Below are 21,484 nucleotides of genomic sequence, written 5' to 3'. Positions count from 1 at the left end.
CAGCAATTTAGTCCTTTAACCAAATTGTTCTGGTTTTAGCCAGAATAGAGTTAAAAAGAAGGAAGGGGTGGAGGGACATTCGGAGTGATGGCGTCAGTCTTCCCAAGAAACTGTTATGCACAATGGAGCCCTGCTTCCCCGGAGATGGCTGAACATGTGCTTGCTGATGGGGAGTAGTGAATGAATTCCTTGCTTTGCTTTGCTTGTGTGTGCAGCTTTTGCTTTACCTGTTAAACTGTCTTTATCTCAACCTATTACTTTCCTCAGTTTTACTCTTCCGATTCTCTGCCCTGTCCCACCGTGGGGGAGTGAGCAAGCGGCTGCGTGGTGCTCAGCTGCCAGCTAGAGCTAAACGATGACACAAATGCATACAGCAAGTCAGTAGAACCACCAGGAATTCAGACAAGCTTTTGCCTTTGTATCTTACGCAATAAGATGGCTTAGACAGGTTTGGTCTTCGCTGGGTAAAGAACTGGCTGGATGGCCGAGCCCAGAGAGTTGTGGTGAATGCCGTTAAATCCGGCTGGCGGCCGGTCACAAGCGATGTTCCCCAGGGCTTGGTTCTGGGGCCGGTCTTGTTCAACGTCTTTATCGATGACCTGGATGAGGGGATCAAGTACTCCCTCAGTAAGTTTGCAGATGACACCAAGCTGGGTGGGAGTGTTGATCTGCTGGAGGGTAGGAGGGCTCTGCAGAGGGATCTGGACTAGCTGGATCGATGGCTGAGGTCAATTTTGTGAGGTTTAATAAGGCCAAGCACCGGGTCCCGCACTTTGGCCACAACAACCCCATGCAACGCTACAGGCTTGGGGAAGAGTGGCTGGAGAGCTGTCCAGCAGAAAAGGACCTGAGGGTGCTGGTTGACAGCCGGCTGAACATGAGCCGGCAGTGTGCCCAGGTGGCCAAGGCGGCCAACAGCGTCCTGGCCTGTATCGGGAATAGTGTGGCCAGCAGGAGTAGGGAAGTGATCGTGCCCATGTACTCAGCACTGGTGAGGCCGCACCTTGAATCCTGTGTTCAGTTTTGGGCCCCTCACTACAAGAAGGATGTTGAGGTGCTGGAGCGTGTCCAAAGAACGGCAATGAAGTTGGTGAGGGGTCTGGAGCACAAGTCTTATGAGGAGCGGCTGAGGGAACTGGGGTTGTTTAGTCTGGAGAAGAGGAGGCTGAGGGGAGACCTTATCGCTCTCTACAACTACCTGAAAGGGGGTTGTGGCGACGAGGGTGTTGGTCTCTTCTCTCGAGTAACTAGTGATAGGACGAGAGGAAATGGCCTCAAGTTGCACCAGAGGAAGTTTAGATTGGATATTAGGAAAAATTTCTTCACTGAGAGGGTGGTCAAGCATTGGAACAGGCTGTGCAGGGAGGTGGTGGAGTCACCATCTCTGGAAGTGTTAAAAAAATGTGTGGATGTGGCGCTTCAGGACATGGTTTAGTGGGCATGGTGGTGCTGGATTAATGGTTGGACTTGATGATCTTGAAGGTCCTTTCCAACCTTAGTGATTCTGTGAATACCTATTACTATAGATATCCTTGTAAATCATAACGTAGCTGTCCATTCCCCAAGGTCCTGGAAAAGGTCCCCTAAATTCTAATTTACTGTTAAAATTACATGCTGTAGTATTTCCTCTCATCTTGCTAGGTATGTAGTGTATAAAGTTTAGTGAAGTGCTGCCGCTCCAGCTCATCTTGCTTATACTAACATAAATTGGAGAACACCCGAGAGAGAAGGTTGCCAGGTGGAAGAGATTTGCATGCTGCTGTGTTCTGAAGACACTTCATCTTGACAAACACCTTTACCCCTTCTTTAAGTGAGCCCACAACAAACAATGCAAGCAGTTAACTCATGATAAACCATCGACAGGCAGTCCTGTTTTTTCCTAAGACAAGCAATAATTTCATACAACCCTCCCAAAGGCTGCATCAGCCCTGTATGCTTACAGCATTGTGGAAGTGCAAGGTAAAAGTGAGAAGGAAATCCAGGCTGCAGATAGCAGACGTTCAGAATAAAAATGTCACACAGCACAATTGTTTGGGTTTTGTGCCAAGATGTTCTCTGTCTACAGTTTATACTTCTGTAAGAACTGAGGAGAACCACACTGGAACAGCTGAAGTACTGTTGATGGCCAATAGGAAAAAAACCCCGATGACCTTTATTCATAAGACATATTCTTTCCTGTTCCAGAAATGAAACCTAAATAAACTCAAATATCCACAAAGAATGTGCTGGTTACACAGGGTATTGAGCCCTGTGTAAACCCCAAACAACTCATGAAAACCATGGCTCTTTGTTTATGCTTTTTGCAAAGCTCATTTCCTGCTCTGCCACTGATCCTCTGTACATTCATTTCCAGTGCTATTACACTAGCCAGGAAAAAGAGTTAAGATCAGGATCCATGCATTCCCATTATCCTATATAACAACCTGCATGTCTGTCTGCTTTAATCTGATGAATAGCTCTCCGCAATAAAGATAGCAAATACAAAGGAGAAAGGAGGTGGCTTACATCCTCCCTCATTCCAATTCAGAAGGCACAAAAAAAATTACCTAATCCATATGGAATTCATATTCAGTAGTCAAACTACTTGTACAGATGCGTAGCTGAAGTATAATTAATATAATATCTGTGTGTATACATATCTATCTATGTATCTCAAACCTTGGTGAGTCACGGCATCATAGGAAAAGACTGGGTGCATTTAATGAAGAATTACCCCCCAAAAGCCAATATATAAAAAAAGGCTAGTCATACTTTGAGAAGATTAAGAATCTTACTGATTCCCAGATGTTGCTAATCCTTTATAAATTAATGAGGTAATCATTGTTATGTTCATACAAAGTCAGCAAATACTTCTAATTGTTAAACAGTGAAAAAGACCTTAATGCCAAAAAACCCAAACCTTCAGACTTAAAAAAAATAATTCTTAGGATCTACATTGTTTTCCTTCAAAAGCTTACTTTTTGGAGAAACTGCAGCCCACTGTGTAGTTGTAATTGTGTGCCTTATATAACTACCATTTTGTATGCATCTCCATATGGAAGCAAGCCCTCCTACCTTTCCGCTCTTAATTCTTTGCGATAGAGCTGCAAATCGCTGGTTGAGCTCTGACAGTTTAGGCTCTATTACTTTCCTGCAGTGATCTCCACGGTTTGTCATCAAGTCAACTGCCTGGTCACGCACAGAGTCCACCTTTGGATGCATATCATTCAGCTCAGCCTTTAAGCGCTACAGTCCGTGAGCAAGAGACAGGGCTTGAAGTTAGTAATAAATGCAAAGAGAGAGAGAGAGAGAGAGAGAGAGAGAGAGTGTGCAAAGGAATAGGGAGCAAAACCACAAAGCAAATTCAGATAAGTATGCATGAATGTGTAAATCTAGTAGAAATACATTAGATAACATTCCCACTCTTATCCCTCAAATTTATAGTAGGAATGTATCTGCATGTCTGTTTTAATATCTCCTAGAGGAAATTAATGGTGAACATTATTTCTAGGCAGGTTCTTATCTGCAGTAATACAATCCTCAGCATATTTCAGGATATGCTAATTTATTTTATGTTCCTAAAGCTAAGAAGAGTTGTTAATTCATGTATTACGGAACTGAATGTATAGCTGTTGCTTTCATTACTCTCCATGCCCATAGTTGAGGCAGGGAAAAATAACCAGATGAAAACCAGTGGGTATTTTTTTCTATAAATCTATCACAAATTACAAAAAAACTGAGGGCACATGCTGCCTTCCTCTGCAAAAGTAACCTTAACACTAGATACCAGTATGGGCAGAGGGTGAAAAAGATAGCCAGGCATTCAGGAACCATAAAGCACAGATGGGCATTAAGGATTACATTTCACTGTCCATATGAAATGCCTTTGTGCAATACAAATATGTACTTGTATTGATGGCAAAGATCATTGTACTTTGTACCTGATGGTGGCAGAATTGTTCATTCAACTACAAAATTCTGTCCTGCAATCCTGCGGAGATCAATGAGGCATTGATTTATGCTCTGCCTTGGAATTTGTATAGCGTTTTGCTTTAGTAAATAGTGTCATTATGTTAGTGTCAGCAATACAATTCTGACTTTGAGTTGCAAAGCCTTCCTCAGATAGTATGTTCTGACCATGGAGTTCAATACAAAGTAAAGCTTCACACCAATTATAGAAGAAAAAATATAATCCATATAGACTATAATTTGAAGTTGCTTGATCTTAACAAAGAAGGTATTTTAAATGAGATACTTTAAAATTCATATTTATCTTGCAAGATAATTTTTCACTGGTTGGTCAAATGATGCAATAGGCTAAATAAAACCTTCTGATCAATACACACATTATTATACAGCTACTTTACCATATAATACTCTCTGTGGTGCTGGTCTGGCATCAACACAAACAGTGTTTATAGAATTAAAACAATCATATGACAGAGATAACAAATGCAGATACAATAGATATCAGAAAAGTATCACAGAAAAACAGGAAAGCAATTAAAAATGAAGAACACAGAAAAAAAAGGTTTTTGTTCAACCAGATGCGTTTAAGGAGTTTATTCCAGCAAACCAGGACACACAGGTTTAATAAGATGCTGTTCTACTCACCAGGAATTCCCCAAGACTTATAACGTATCTGGTTTTATTTCTGTAGGGATTTAACTTTTGTAATGCAGTGCACATTTATTAAGTAATCTAAAAGCTGCCAGCGGGTAGCTTTATCACAGGAAAAAGAATCTTAATCATTAATTTGTGATACATTTCAAAATATGCTAGTTTTGACACAGTCCTTTTTAGAATAAAATTAATGTTTTCCAGAAAATCACATTTTTTTACCTTAAGAATTTCCTCTTTTTGCTGGGGTTTTTGTTTATCAGATTCATCCAACAGTATTTCAGCACGATACATCCAAGTTGTGACATTAGCTACATTCTGATCAAAAGCGTCCATGTGCTTTTGATATTCCTGTATGTGGAAAAGGTAAATACTACATACAAAAAAAGTAATCAGAACTGAAATAATAGCTGTAATTATGCCAGCTGTGGCAAACATGTATACATGATGAAATTAAGCTTGTTTATTTTACATAGAAACTGCTTGTTTTTTGAAGGATAGAATCTGTTGTTCGTTTGCTCTCATTTTATATGTTAAGTTTCTTTAAAAAGACATTCTGGGAGAGAGAGAAGCTTCCAAAGTGACAGGCAGGAGGGTAATAAAGTCATGGCAAGACGCAGGTGTGTGCAGCTCAGCCAGACTGCTGAGTGGAACAGGAAGCTGAAGCCAGACCTACTGGAGGTAGAAAGAAGAGTTTCCCAAGAACTAGGTACAGAACTCGTTTTGGAAAGCCAGTAAGTTGACTGAGACTCAGGTAGTAACAAGGATGCACTCAAGTCACAATCAAGAACGGGAGCTTTGTGTAAAAAACTCATTTACATTTCACCTAACTTCCCTGCTTTGAGACTCTACTTTTCAAAAAGCTTATTCTAGTTGATCTTCTGATAAAACTTTTTTTCTCTCCTTAATTTAAAAGCATTTTATCTTTTTTAGTGAGCTCACTAGAATGAGGCCTGTTCGTGTCCACACAATACATATATGTACCACACACCTGAGATCGAAGATTTTACTAGTCCTTTTGGCCCCCACATGTATGTACCGTTACTTTACATTGTTCTAAAAGTCAGTAAAAGACTGAATCCCTCTCTTATACCTTTTAATCATGGTTCTATTAAATATTAACAAGAGTCCAAAGCAAAGAAAGAGAGGAAGTAGAGGAATACGTAACTATACCAGTCTATAAACTCCATTATATGTTTCTTATAATCAGTTCCACATTGAGCACCCATGTCATACTGAATGAAATGCTCAAGTTTTCCAGGGTAGACACAACCAGGTGCTTTCACTTGTATACCGCATACAGCCGAAGCAGCCCTGTAGTGATGCTGTATATTTGTCACAGAAGCATTTGTAATGTAGCCACACAGACTCTAGTGGAGCTCTAACACATCAAGCTCCAAAAAATCATGATGAAGGCTAACACAATGTTGAGAATCGTTTAACTTTCTCTGGATCAAAACTGCATTCACATGCTCTCAGCAACAGAAACAGCATACAAGATTTCCCAAAGCATTCTGGCAGCACAATGGTTAAGACCCTCTGTGTTTAAGGGTTCAAACTGTCACCTCTTCGTGACAGAATGAATTTTAAGGGAGAATATAGTTATGTATCTATCAGCAGTTTGAATAAGGTGGGAACGAGGCTCCTGAATCTGCATTAATTATGCATTAGGGATAATCTGGTCCCCCTAAGTAATTTTCCCTACCAAAACATGCACTATAAAACTATCCAAAGGAGGGCCATGAAGTCTTGAAAGACCAAATCATAGTCCTTGAGCATATTAGATGCGCACCTGGATTTAGTTGCTTCTGAAATTAACCTAGTTCACACACCCCAAAACTACCCTGTGGACCAAACCAACATGCAAGTGGGGACTTACCTCCCAGCTGTACTATTCCAAACAGAAATGTTAATGTAGACAAAAGCAGCTGAGGTTGCTGGTATTAATACCAAGACTTACTCAACTTATTTTACTATTTCTTTTACCTGATGCATATTCAAGTAGTCTAGGTCCTTGGGGAAAAACTGCATTTCATTCATTAGGGAAAAAAACCCCAAACGATCCAGGAACTACTAAGGCAGACAGGAACGGGAAGCGCTAACAATCAAGACTCCACAGAGCCGTCGCTCTGTAAGCAATCAGATTCTGAAAATATACATAATGTACTAAACAACAATCAATCTGATTGTCTGTGTACCTATGTATTCAATAAGCGTAGTCCAGGGCACCAGAAAAAGCACGTATAGGAGTGAGTACCTACAACTGGGCACCAACATTTCCTCTATATGAACAAATGCACTTTCCTTACCAGTAACAGATTGAACCATTCCTCAGCGCGTGAAGTTACTGCTATCCAATTACTGTTCAGGAGGCTGAGTTTATCCTCCACTAGACTTTCCTTTCCTTTCAGCACTGTCTTCAAATTCTCTCCTAAATCACCAATGCTCTTAAGATGGACCTGGCGTTTCTCAATCTCCTTCCGTGTTGCCTATGTGAGCAGAATAAAAAAGAAAAGTTCAGGAAATTAAAAATTCTCCACACTAAGAACATGAAATATTAAAACATCCAGTAAGTTCATACTAGAACACACACTCTTGCTTCCTATAGGAACGGAAAATGTTATGTAAAGAACAGTAAGTAAAAAGTAAATTTTTCCTCTTTAGCTCTGATAAAATTGTTAAATGTTCTTCATATTCTCACAATCAGTTTTGGTAATAATTTAATTTTAAAAAGTGTGAATTATCTCTCATCCCAGTGTTCAAAACACAGTTTTAGCTATTAAACAAGAATTCACATTTTACAATATTTATATTGAGATGTTTAAAGTTACTTTGCATAGTTATCAAATAGCACATGAAGCTTACATAATAAATGGGACAATAATAAAGCATCATGATGACATCTTAAGACGCAGAGAACTCCACTGAAAATAACCTTGTGAAATATTTTAATATTCCTTTAATATTTTTTAATGCAATCTTTTTCAGCGGAAACCATGTTCTTCTATCCTGTTAGCTTTCTTGTTACCTAACTGTAGAAATGCATCCTTTCATTCCATTCATTTGGAATTTCACTCTGCAAACTAAAATACTAAACTAAGCTATTATCCATAGCACCTCTAATCTTGAATGACTAAAGTACCTGTGCAGTGCTACAGGATCAGATTTCCAGCATCTCCTCCAGCTGTTATCTTACCTTATATAAATAGATTTAAATTATATGTAAGGTCACATAATTTATTCATTATTCATTTCAATATTCTTTGCAACATGCAAGAAGTCTAACAAAAAGAGCAAACCCCAACATATTTAGAAAACATGTGAAAAAGCAGGAATTTAATACTAAATACTGAAATGTTACAATGCAGAGTGTAACAACCTTGCTGAATACTCAAAGAGGGGCACAAATTCCTTACACCTAATATCACACATAAACGGTTTTATGGGAAAAATTTATCTGAGCTCCTAGTCACCTGATGGCAATGATCCAGGCATATATGATCTCTGCTTATAAAATAATGCTTCAACTAGAAATGAAGTGGTCCTAACTGAACACAAACAGAAGTTGGGAGAAAAGTAAGAATCAGTAGTCTCCAGAGACATTGATTTCTCATAGATACACTAAAAGAAGAACCACTTCTAATCAAACTGTAATCACAGTTCTTCCATCTGAGGTTCAACACTGTTACTGCAGTGGAACTATACCTTCATCACCTCCATGCTATCACATCTCTCAAGGTTACACATCAGTATGATTTTGTTGATAATATGTTGTTAGAGAAGGTAAAATTTTCAGTTTGCAATAAAGACAGTATATAAACTATTCTTTTTGGTACAATACAATCTTAATAGTTCCTCCAACTTACTTGGCATATGTAACGCTTAAAGCAGCAGCTCACTTCCTATGCTTAACAGAATTAATGATCTCATTCTGTAATGTTATTTCACAGAAAAGGTTTTGCACTTGTATTTCATGTAAGTATGAGAAATTTTCCGCAATTTACCAATTTTCTCAAATACAGAAGATTTGTAATAGAACCAAGACATGAATAATGCAAATTATTAACTATAAACTACAAAATTATAGAATTTGAAATGGAACTTTTCAAACTTCAACAGGTTCTTGTCGAATTAGAGGAAAAACATGCCCTCTTCTAGTACAATTTTATCTGTTTCATAGCGGGTACAAAATGTCACAGAATCACACAGAATCACAGAATCATTAAGGTTGGAAAGGACCTTCAAGACCATCAAGTCCAACTGTTAACCCAACATTACCATGCCCCCTAAACCATGTCCTGAAGCTCCACATCCACATGTTTTTTGAATACTTAAATATTTATACTTAAATACTTAAATACTTAATGTCATTATAAAATTAGAAAATATAACTTGTCTCCAACTCAGGACGGAAAATTTTGATCAGCTTTTTTACCTTTTCTGAACAATTTACTTCCATTTGGAAAAAAATTGCTAAAGCACATTTACTATGGGTTGTTGTTTCCTTTGTATTTTACATGTGTGAAAACTCAGACCAGTCTTGGGCTATATATAGAAATATTAAGCCCAACTACAAATGTAAACAGATGGATCAGATGATTAAATGACTATTAAATAAAACTGCTACCCAAAAGCCAGATGTATAATTCTCAATGTGTAACAAAAAGTGTAACAGCACTTTGTCTGATCCCAGGAGTTGTTCCTTTCAAAGTAAAGAATTAATGTAAACCAAAGACTAGGTGCACCTCTGGGCAATATGAATATGAACATTCCTGTGCACATTAATAAGTAAATAATCACATTTCTTCCCCTCTGCCTTCTTAAAAAAAACCAACATTGAGGCCTTCAACACAACAGCAAAGTTGAAAAGTCTGCTATACTTCAAATCTCAATTATTCAAACTTCTTATGTGTAAAATCCTGGACCCACTGAATATAATTGAAAAACTAGTGGGGTTTGTAAAGACAGCAGGATTCCACACTACATTATCAGCTAGGACCTCCTCTGTGTGATATGATGCTTACTAGGTAAAGTAAACTAACTAAACTAAAGGTAAACTAAACTAAATGGTTAAACTAGTAAACTAACAACTTCTTTTCAGTTCTTTTGCAACTTCGTGAACACATTTTTAAAATTTATTTTATTTTGCATTTCTTCATTATATTCTTCAGAATTCTCTTTCTCTTTTCACTATTACTAGGCAGTGACGGTCTACATATACTTCATCCATTGCAATGTAAGAGATACCATTGGTAAATTTTCTGTAATAAAAAGACAGAAGGACTGCTATTAATTTAACAACACTATACAAAATAGATAGAAAATGTGTCATGATCTCAGGATGTAACTAGGATTACCTCATTAAAACTCAGAGAGTGGCTTTCAAAATCTGCTAATTTTTGAAGAGCAAGTTCCAATATTCAGTGAATTGGCCTTCACTTGTCACCTTTCCCTTTATGTTCTTGGGAAATAGAAGAGCATATTCAAAATTAAGGGAAAAAACCCAACCTTGCTGGATTTAAACACCCTTCCGGTTGCCCTAACATCAGATTGCATTTCAGCTGTGCAACTTATTTGAAAATATGTAAGAAAGAGGTAGATTTTTAATTTTAACTACAGAATCAAAAGTGTTAACCGTGTAATTTAAGAATTACATTTAAAAGAGAGAAATATGTAAATTAAAGGTTGAACTAAGCACCATAACAGCCAGAATTCAGTTGCAGCTGAGAAAATTTCTCAGCAATGTTCAACAGTGTTTTAAAACAGATTCAGTTAGCTTTGCTATTTATCATTATAGTGAGATTATTACACTCACTTTTTTTTCTTTAGGACTAGTATATTTATTTATAAAAAAAAAAGTTTATTCAAGTGTGTATTACCTGCTGGAAGACAAAGGTTCCACAAATACTTTCAGGAAAGACAGCTCCATTATAATTTGTATACAAATTACGGATATTACATTAGATAGATAGATAGATAGATAGATAGATAGATAGATAGATATGATCATCTCTTCTTTACATATGCCTCCATGTAGGATCACATCTACTAGCAGATACAACAGTTAACAAAGATGGCAATCTCTCCATTCAAATTTTTGTTCAAATTTCTGTTAGAATTCTGAAATGTCTCTTTGGAAGAAAGTCTTGTACTTCCCCTTTTTTGAAGTACCAGTTATGGCTATTTGGTGCAGGATACCACAGTGGAAAGTCTTTGATCCAAAAAATTCCTTTGTATTTCACTGAATGAAATCTTTCCTTAGCTGCTTTTATTCTAGAAGAATCATTATTCTTCTCTCACTTGTGTTTCTCAGAAAAATGCTGGTAGTGTGCCCTAATCAAGACTGGGAGATACGTCACCACTGAACCCCAAAGACCCAAACATTTCAAGAGAAATGGCATCTAGGTTCCTGGCACCCCGGAAACGAAAGCAGTTAGACAGATCCTTCTTCTCTGTTAAAACTCTGCATGCAAAGCATGCCTCAGGTGACCAGTGTCTAATCCCATCCTGTTCGCACCAGAAGGAGGAGATGGAGGGAGAAAACCAGCTGAGCTTCCCTGATACCAGTCACTATCATTGAAACCTCAGGAAAGAAGTTGTAGTGTAAGGTAAAAGTTTTATTTAAGAAAAACTACTTTGGATGGCTTGAAACCTGGGCAGAAGCCTGATTGCTCTGCAGTGTTGAAAGGCATGGGAACAAGCTTTACTGAGATTTCATAAGAGGTTTGTAGGATCATACAATCGTATTTTACCTATTTTTTTATATGGATCCATAGGATGACAGGACGATCATGTTAGCATAAATAAATGCAGTTCCCTGTGCAGCCATGGACACTTTGAGTGGGGTTCACAGCTCGCTCTCTGACCCACTCTACTGTGGCATACTCTATCTTCCCGTTTTCTGAGAAGTACTACTGGTTTTGTTTTGGTTTTTTTTTACTTGATGTTCCATACGGGAATGAAAATCATAACCTCCTTCACATAAACAAATACTAAGTAGGAATGAATTATGTTTGAACACAAGCTACATACGAATGGCTTTTTCGGAGGACATGGTGCAGGGGGTTTCTGAGCTATACTTTATAATGATAAAATTACCATGTATCAACTTGAACTGCTGACTTTTTTCCAAACAAACCAGAACAGTGACTAAATGCAGAGGACAATATTTTAATTGTGCTGGTCATTAACATATGTAGATTAAAAAAATTCAACACCAATGAATGAATGAAGAAAAGTTCTGTGTGCCTCCATACTGCCTGGACACTGTGGATTACTTGAAAGTAATATTTGCAATTTGAACCTCTCTAAAAGAAATTAGTTAGGTGGCTCAGCTCTCATGGGTGGGATTACAGAATTAATCAGAAGCTGACATTATGGCCTTCTCAGTGGCTGATTATACATATTTATTTGTTTATTCACAGCACATCTTTTATTTTTGTTGTCTTCTGGCCACTGACTATGAATCAGTTGATACAATTTTCAGATTATTTTCTTTTACTGATTTTACTGACAGGAAATATGTTGCTAAATGTGTTAGCTAATGTAATTTTAAGTACTTCAAGTCGACTTCATGCTCACTGGTATTATACACTGTGCTAAAATATAACATTAAAGCACTGGCAGACTCATACTGCTGATAGTAGGGAGTGACACAGAACTTTTTCTGGTAATACCATCTGCTATTTCCTTTTTGAGAACATGGTTTCCTGGCAATGTAATTCTTACCAGGCCAGTTCCTGATTAAAAGGCAAATACATCCCGCAATGGTTAATGTCTTCAATGATAAATATGTTCACTAAATCTGACTTCTAATTATAAATGGATTTTTAATATACAATGTTTAATGATTGACTATCCATCCGTATGTCATTTTTCTTATCTATTATAAAACAACTAAATTCAAATGGAAAGATTTATCTTGTCTCTAGTGAGTAAAAAGGCAGGATTTACAGTCTTCAACATATTGCCCATCTCATTTCACATAACTCAGCCAGGTTCCTGTTTCATCCTTAGAAAAATTCTAGACACCAACAAATAAATAAAACACTTCCCTTCATGTCCAGATTAATGTTATGTTTCATTTACATAATTTCCTACTCAAGGTGGACATTTCTTTTTATTTCTAGGTGTTTATACCTTGATGACATGTTTGTACATATGATTTCTTTATTCTAACTTCTACAATTACCTTTGAAACCCTCTGAGTGTTTTTCACTTTTAAGAAGACTTGAGTACTGAAAAATGAAATAGAAATAAGTGCAGTAATACATATAGCTGCTTCCTTGGGCTGTAAAGAAAAAAATATTATGAGCTCTCTGCTTAGTTATATCGACAGCAGCACACATCCAATTTTCGGTTCATTCTCACTATTCGCACTCCCTCCATTTTCCATCTTAGTTTTTCTGCAGACTTTCCTCACAATGGGAATCTGCTGAGCTTAATTCATCTCCCAATGCATTTCATTAGATCGGTTACTGTCTTTGGCAGCCTACTTACCCGGGAAGTCCAAAGCCCAAAGTTGAGACATTAATCAGGTATTACGAGGCCCTGGTTCTGGGGACTGAATTATTGGTATATGATTTTGTATGATGCCTCAGTGAAATTCACATGGAAGTATCAGTGTCATATTTATTCATGAATTCCTCACAAGAATTTTAAAGTGTCCAGGATAACATGCAGCAATTTCTGCCTTTAAGTGGGAACAGATTCTTTAGGAAAAAGTATACTCACTTCACATAATTTCTGCAAATACTTACATTCGGAAGGCGAGGAACTGCCACCTATGCTATCTATTGCATCGCTCAAAATTAAAAGTCTACTTGTATTTATATGAATATTGATTTATATTTCCTAAAGAGAAACTTAATAAGGGAATTCTGAAAGCCACTCACTCAGTACGTACATATTTCAACAAGAAGCAGCTGTTCTGACCCAAAGTTGTTTGTTTATTCTTATCTTAGGGATGTACTGACCTGAAGGAGAAGATCTGAGGTATGATATGAGGTTAGACAGCAGTGAAGGCTTTGGGCAGGATTTGAAGCCAAAATATGCTTTTTACAATTTTTTCCTGCAACCCTTCATGTATCAGTTCCTTGTGAGAACTCACAATATTCAATGACATTTCTTTAAGATTAGTAGGTGGAGTAGTTCCCATTTGATATATTATTCATGTTAATATTTCCTATTTTAATTAGCTCTTGTTACCTTTTTTGATTCATAGGATAAAAATATGCTGTACTTGTTGTAGCAAGTGTAAGACATAACAAGGACTTCCCACTGTGTAACTCCACCGATCATCAGGCTTTAGGTTCTAATTATGCAACTTCTGAAGCATTAAGGTCATATCTAACAATTATATTATATTAAGGACAAATCTTTCTATTTAAACTGCTGTGAAGCTATATACACCTGGATTAACTTTCCTGAACATGCATGCAGGAACATACAGCATATATTTCTGTTTCAGTAGAATTGTACTGTGTAGTTTAACACCACCAAAGATGATTCTTATTTTCATGTCTGGGTAAATGGACTGAGTAACTGGCAGGTTAGTTTGGGGGCATTAAAACCATATGATTATATAATGCATCTTTTAAGACATTTTAGCAAGCTCAGAAGCTTGAAAGGGGCAGTTAAAGACAAAAAAAAAACACCCCAAAAAAACAAACCACAAACCAAATTTTACTCCAGTGCCTTTAATCTGCACAGTCTTTGAGAAAATTAATAAGATTGCCTCTGAAACTGGTAAAATGTTTAAAGGATTCTTCCTATTAAAAAAAGCAGAAGTGGTAAATTTTTGCACAAAACAATGTTTAAAGTTTTTTTTATAGTTTTATTTGGAATTTATATAGGAACACTTATCTAAAATGTTGCTGGCTCAGATAACTATTTGAAATTTTGAAGCTTTCCATAATGTTGAGCATAGTTTCCTCTAAAACACAGATTTTGGTATGTGTTTACAATGATGACTTGGTTTGTTTATGCTGTGAGTTAGATTGGATTTTTATTGCATATGCAGAATATAAACCAGATTAGCTAGCATTGAATGATACTCTGTTAAGAGTCAGCATCACACAGAGAAAAGCAGTTTGATGTAGAACTCTTGCATTCCTCAGTGATTCTGTAAGATATTTATCTAAACTCTGGCACATGTAGTAATTTTGAAGAAAATTTTAATTTTAGGCTTTGAGTTTTAACCTAAAATAAGAGTTCAAGATGAAGCCTTATGGAAGTAAGAAGCCCCCAGAACGAAAACAAATGAGCTACAAACCAAAAATGGTAAGAAAACAAATATCCTACCTCCTGGCTGCTACCTGAATATGTGGAATATATAGTGTTCTGACATCCTTAATCTTTCATCTACTGGAGATGTTTTACCGTTTAATACTTTTCTAATCATGAGAGAAATGGGATGAGAGAGAAAGACTTCTCTATTTGCATGGATCTCTATTTACATGGATACTGGAGGTATAATTTATAGTACTGTGAAAAATGAAATTCTAAATTTAAATTAATCTGAGAGAAGATTACTGCAATATGAAGGTGAATTGTGCCAATGATATATGCAGAGACAAGACGCTTTGAAGTTTTCTGAGCATTAATATTAGGGTGAGTTAATGCCATAACAGTTACAAAGTTCCACTAATTAAAAAGAATTTTTATTCTCTTTCTTTTTCAAGAAAGAGATCTGTCTTTCTGTAGTACGTGTAAATTGAGATATATAAAGGTACAGTGTGTGTTACATTGTTACCTTGCCCCAGGCAATTTCAGCATCCAAATTGCTAGGCATCCCCTGCACAGCTGATCTCTTTGTCAATTCTGCATCTGTCACTGCAAGCCATTCTGTCATAGCATTAATTTCTTTTCGTAGCTTCCGGGACAATTTCAAGCATTTCTCTAACTCTTGCTTTTTTTCTGTCACCTGCAGAAAGAAAACATGTGTATTTTAACTCTACAGTCAAACAGGTTTAATGATATTTAAATACCGTTTTCTATATGCCACTTTTCTATAGAAGTTTAACTTGCAATTTCACAAGATAAGTTGCATTTTTAATACAGGTATGTCTTGCCTTAGTTCTCTCAATATCTGTAATTTTGCTGCTAGAATACAAACAGCTACAGGAAAATTATATGCATAAAGACACGTTGAGTTTGAACTAGCAGCAGACCTCTGCAAACCTCCTCCTCTGTTTTGAAGTCATGCATAGCAAATTAATTTGGAACAACTGAACTAGCAGACTTTCCTTGAAACACAAAATAGATGTCAAAACCCTTCAAAGAGTGCATTTTCATATAGATGGTCATATAGAATCCTCAAATTGTTTTCTATGTAGCTACACTACATAGAAGAAAAAAATCCTCTGCCAAGAGAATTCTGTCAAGAAACGCCTAAATCTTGAAACACAGAAGTCACTGGATGATGTCAAACTAGGGAAGCACGGTTAACTTTAAGTTTTTAATTTGCTGAAAGTTTTGGACGTGAAGTATTAAGGACGATCTCTGTTTTAATTGTTAAGTTCTTTTAAGCATATTGCATGCTACCTGGAAGGAAGGCTGAGTATTTATGTTGTCTTGACTGTCTTACAATGCATTTTGGTGTAACCTGGAGGAATAGGGGAAATACGATCTTCCCCACAAGCCACTGAGTATATCCAGGGAGACAGAGAGAAAGTTCCACATACTTAGTAGAGATGGCAGAAGAGTAAATGAAGAGTACTTAGATGGGAATCTACACTACAATAGACATTAGGCAGTTAGTAGTTAGAAAATACAAACTGATAAATTATGTTTTGCCGAAGTTAAAAAAAAGCCTGATCAAAGAAAGTGGATTAAAAGTATTCTGTAGGTCACTAATATTTAAAAGAAATAACTAATTACCTTGCATGTCAATTAGTAATCAAGTGAGACTGTAGCCACTGATTTTTATTTAAGTATTTTTAAATAGAAAAAAAATTGTCAACAGTAGTGTCAGATATCCAAAACTGGTGTCAGTATCTAGTAAAACAGTTTGAGTACAAGTAGTAGCACAATGATAAAATTGATCCCTAGCTCCACTGCCAAGGAGAGTTTGAGGTTTTAAGATGTAATAGGATGTTACAAGGTTAGGTACATGGCTTTTGCTATCCCTGAGTAAACACATCAGATTTGCCGAGGGAATAAGCAATAAAGCGTCCCTGATCGTATATTATCACTCTGTAGAGGCTTACCACTAAAATCTCAGAACATTTCTTCTTCACTGAATATGCTTTATGTGCTTTCTTGTATGCCAAATTTATTAAATGAGACCTCAGAACTTACAGTCAGGCCAAGAGGTAAATCCCTGGGAAGGATCTAAAACTCAGCTTTTTAGAGCTCCATTCACACATGGAGCCAGGAATTCACACATGTTTTTCACCTTTTCTTCTAATTAATAGTCATTGTGAATAACTATTTGCAGGTACTTAGCAGCAAAACAATGCAAAGTGCACTACCCTAAGCATGTTTGCCTCTCGAAGAATTCTAAACATCTGGTATACTATAAAATGAAATTAGGTACATGCCCAAACACAGAAAGAATATTTGTGTTGCTATACACATCTCTAAAATCTGTATATAATATCAATACTCCAATACTTCTATATACATTGTATATATCCAGAAGTTACTGATTAATCAGTTTCTGTTTGTACTTCAAACGTGAAGATGTATTTCTAAAGAAAAATAGGAAACAGTGCCCTCTATAGTCCTTCTGTATCATAAAGTGATATCAAATGTACTATCTCCAAAATTTTCTCTGTATTTTAAAGCTATTTTAGCTATGTCAGATAGTTTTCTCGCAAGAATTCTTGGATGTAATAAATAAAAGTAAAATGAGAAAAGCAGGTATTTAAAGCAAGAGAAAAGTATTTTGCAGCCTTTAATCTTGCAGACAAAGATTCCTGTGCAGCAGCAGGATTCTGAGGAAAGACCTGACCCTGTAATAGCCCCTTCTGCATGCAGTGCCCTGAGAAGAGCAGCAAGAACATTATTACCGCCACTTTCTTTCAGAGCCCAGCTCCCTGTCCTGATGAATTATCCTAGAGAGATTTGACACAAATATGCTACAGACCTACCTCAAAACCACTCACAACTAACTGTAAGTGAAGCTGTAATACTGTTGCTTGCACATATATATGTATATGTGCTTCTGTCAGAGAGAGAGAATATGGGCAAGTGAATGCATAAGCAAGCACAGGCATAGAATATCTATTGTAAATGCAACACTACACCACGATATTCAAATGACATTTTGTTTTCTTCTAATTTAATCTCAAACCTATTTACACTGAAGCCACTGCTAAAGTTTCAAAATTATCGTCCATGCTTTTAAAGTGTATTTGGCTAAAAACTCCATGGTTTGACAGAACAAAACTCACTCCTAGACCAGAGAGAGGTTTTACGGTCTGATACTACCTATGCAATTAGGACTATTCACAGGTATTTATATCCTCGTGTGTATATGCTGAAAAAAAGAAAGGAACAAATAAATAAAAAACCCCTCACACCTTCCACTTCTTCTTAAGGGGAAGACTTTCTAGGCTCAGAGAGTCTAAAGTTATAATACCTAAAACATGCAGAAAAAACAGAGTATGTACTGAAATTATCAGAAATTATAATAATTTTCCTGTCCATTTGAGAGCACAACACTTCAGCATTGTTCAACATGTTTAAATTAAACCATTCCATATGCTTGGAAATGTGCTTAATGATTGTTTTAAATATGGGGGGACCTTCCGAAGCAGCGTATGAAATCACACAAGTGAGTCTATGCTTGAAGGTGTGTTTTTCCCTCAGACTATACATTTCAGTCCTGAGACTTTCTATTAGTTATAACTATTATCAGTTTTCTCTTAAAAAGACTTTTACTCAATGCAATCAATTAGGGATGATAATGGATTTCGGACTCATTCTTTTAGTCCTAAATCTCTGGGCTTTTGTGAATCTCTCTAAAACTGTTAACTACCATGGTATGTAAAAGTAAATGTAAGAGATTACATCTAGGACAACAAAGCTAAACACAGCACTGCTGACTTTTGGGACACATTAATTTGCAATATGGCTCATTTCAGATAACTAATGGCTTCCTAATGGCACATTTTTATCCCTTCATTAGTTAAGAGAGGTTTCCTATAACAATGGCACCTGTCTGCTGTTACATTAAACATGATGTAGGAATAAATATTGCAGTCCTTTCTAAAATAATGGAGAAACCAAATATATGCTCTAATCTCAAATGATAGCTATCCACACCTTAATGAAGCAGACTCTTCAGTTTTCTTGACACTCAAAAGATTGATGTCTCTTAATACCTTTATTTTCTAGCAAGAGAGAGAACTGTTCTAATTCAGGTTCCCAAATGGGTATTATCTCTGTCAAAAGTAACATAACTCTTACTGTTTTATTGTACCATAGTCAGTGGGGCTTGATTGTTATTATGTGTTTAAACCACATACTGACTCTCAGTATTACTATGGGCTCATTTCCTACCTGGTAATTATTTATTTATGTTTTTAATAATTTATAATCTGACAAAATGAAGAATTGCATTCTGTCCTGTTTCTTATAGTTGAAGTGTATACATTTTGGAAATAAACAAACAGCTATATCTGTCATTCACAATCTTCATTCAGCCAGTTATAGCACAAAATTTACTCTAGTCTTATAGTTTTCAGAATTTCTGTGCATAGTTCTAATGAGGGCAAGAGGAAGAAAACAGAGTAATGAAGGATAGTTGTTAATTGAACTATTTGTGTGAAGTTGTCTTTAGGTTGGTGCCACAACTCCTCTTCAGAGCCTTGCAGAGCATTGTACTTCAGGAGCAGGCAGCACACTCCACCGGTAATGCAGACCCAGAATAAAAAGCCTTCAGATATTGACATATGATTATTTTTTCAATCACAGTCTTGTTAATATTGGTTGGTAGTCTGTCTTTCCTACTGCCTGTTTAGTTGACATTTAGGAAAAAAAGAATAAACAAAACATTTTCCTGTTGGGAAATCCTGATGATTGCCTTTGCCTCCAATCCATTCTTTCTGTCCCACTGTTTAGAAAATGTGAGGTCCTTGAAAGAACCAATAAAACCCCCCATTTACTTACTTACCACACCAAGATTAACCTTCACTTTACCAGTTAAAATGAGAGCATAGTTTTGTATTAAAGACACAGAGCTTACCTTTGCACCCAGTTCATTATATTGCAACTTCAAAGCCGTAAGCCTTTCATCCAGTTCTTTTGGGTTCTCTGTCTGCTGCTTTTGAACAATCTGCCTCCCAGTTTTTATCACTGTTTCCACTTCAGACTTCACCTCACTCAGGCTTTTATATAATTTCTAATAAAATAGAAATATGAAAATGAAGCACCGCCATTAAAATACGTAAACCAGAAAAGTCTATTGAAGTTATGAAGGCGCACTAGAAGTCTTTGCATTGTTTCCTGTATATAAACACCACCATGAATGACTCTGAGCACCTTCCACTCGCATTTGAAAGCTAAAGGAGTTGAGAGGTACCATGGTACGTGAGCTAAGGATAGAGAAAACTCTCTCTGAGTTTGTGCGTGTATTTAACAAAGGAAAATTCAACAGTTTCTATACGACAATTCAAATTAACAGATTCAGAACAGCCCATCTTTCCTAAATTGGCTTCAAAGACTTATCACCAAAACCAATGGTAGAAATGTTATAGGTAAGAAAGTACACGCCATCACTAATTGTTTTAAGTTATGACAAAATTTGTTTTCAAACTTTCAAACTGATTTATATAACACAGTATTTAAAATAACAGATGTCTTTCGTCAACTCATACAGCTTGTTGGATGTATTACAGCTACAAATAGCCACTGAAATAATTTAAAAATCTGACAGTTTTTCATACCACTAAATGAAGAGACTGATAGGATAGAGAATTTCCCCTACATTTGCTAAGTGTAATTCTGTTAAAAAAATGAATAATTTTAAAAATACATAAAAAGTAACATAATGAGGTTAAGTCAAAATATTATATAATTCACTACATTTTCCTGCACTATTTCAATGGCTAAGCAAAGAATAAGCAATGAACAGCTGTTCAGTAAGTGATGGCATGCAAGCAATCTGCAAACACATTTCCCTAATTTTTCAAATGAGTGATACTGAGAAAAACTTTCTTTCCATATGCAGAAAGTCGATATCATCATCTAAATGTATGACTAGGTAATTCAAGACATTTAACAGACACATAAATGCCCAATTAATATTCATGCAAATAGCGCAGAAGTTGAATTTATTTTTCTTTTTAATCTAAGAATAAATTCTGCCATGGCTTGGAAATTCCACTGAACTCCACAGTGGAAAAAGACTCCACAGAGATACACAGTGTCCATTACCACACAAGTACATGAAGAGTGGCAAACATGAAGCTGTTAAGAAGCTTTTTTGTTTAGACGTCTAGCTCAGAAAATCTCTTAGAAGCATGGGATGCTAATGAAATGAGTGAAAATTTTTGAAAATATGGGTTAGAATAAACTTCTGCAACATCTCTTTTGGTTACATCATGGGGTTCCATGACCATAGCGTATTGTGGAAAACAGAGCCAATCCAGGGAAATAAACTCATATGCAAGATGGGAAGGGGGGAAATAGAAAGTGATCCCAACTGGCCTTTTCACATAGTGAAAGTGCATGACCATTATTTGAAATTTCACTTAAATTAAAATGTTTTGATTTTTTTTTTCTAATTTTTTGAGTAACTGATACTTTGTTTCTGAACCTGAATTCAGGACAACATTCTGTAATTTTTAGCTTTCTCCATATAAGTCCACATTTTCAAAATTTTTCATTCATTTCTTTAGCATCCCATGCTTCTGAGGTATTTTCTGAGAGATCTTTG

At 36.4% G+C, this 21,484-nt stretch overlaps 1 protein-coding gene across 4 annotated transcripts in view; it reads right to left on the bottom strand.

Annotated features, from left to right (window-relative positions):
- Positions 1 to 21,484, bottom strand: part of DMD (dystrophin) — a gene marked incomplete at both ends in the record, with an annotated part of 1,339,794 nt that overhangs the window by 695,584 nt on the left and 622,726 nt on the right. For all 4 annotated transcript variants that reach the window (XM_082008889.1, XM_082008891.1, XM_082008888.1 and 1 more), the window contains 5 exons: positions 3,055 to 3,225; positions 4,822 to 4,950; positions 6,909 to 7,088; positions 15,353 to 15,523; positions 19,793 to 19,948. In XM_082008889.1, coding sequence (XP_081865015.1) covers positions 3,055 to 3,225; positions 4,822 to 4,950; positions 6,909 to 7,088; positions 15,353 to 15,523; positions 19,793 to 19,948 — 807 coding nt within the window. The remainder of the gene's footprint in view (positions 1 to 3,054; positions 3,226 to 4,821; positions 4,951 to 6,908; positions 7,089 to 15,352; positions 15,524 to 19,792; positions 19,949 to 21,484) is intronic.

The sequence above is a fragment of the Phaethon aethereus genome (genome assembly GCF_964289735.1).
Source record: "Phaethon aethereus genome assembly, chromosome: 1".
NCBI lineage: Eukaryota > Metazoa > Chordata > Aves > Phaethontiformes > Phaethontidae > Phaethon > Phaethon aethereus.
Note: the sequence above shows the minus strand (reverse complement) of the source record. Positions and strands in the feature narration are given on the sequence as shown.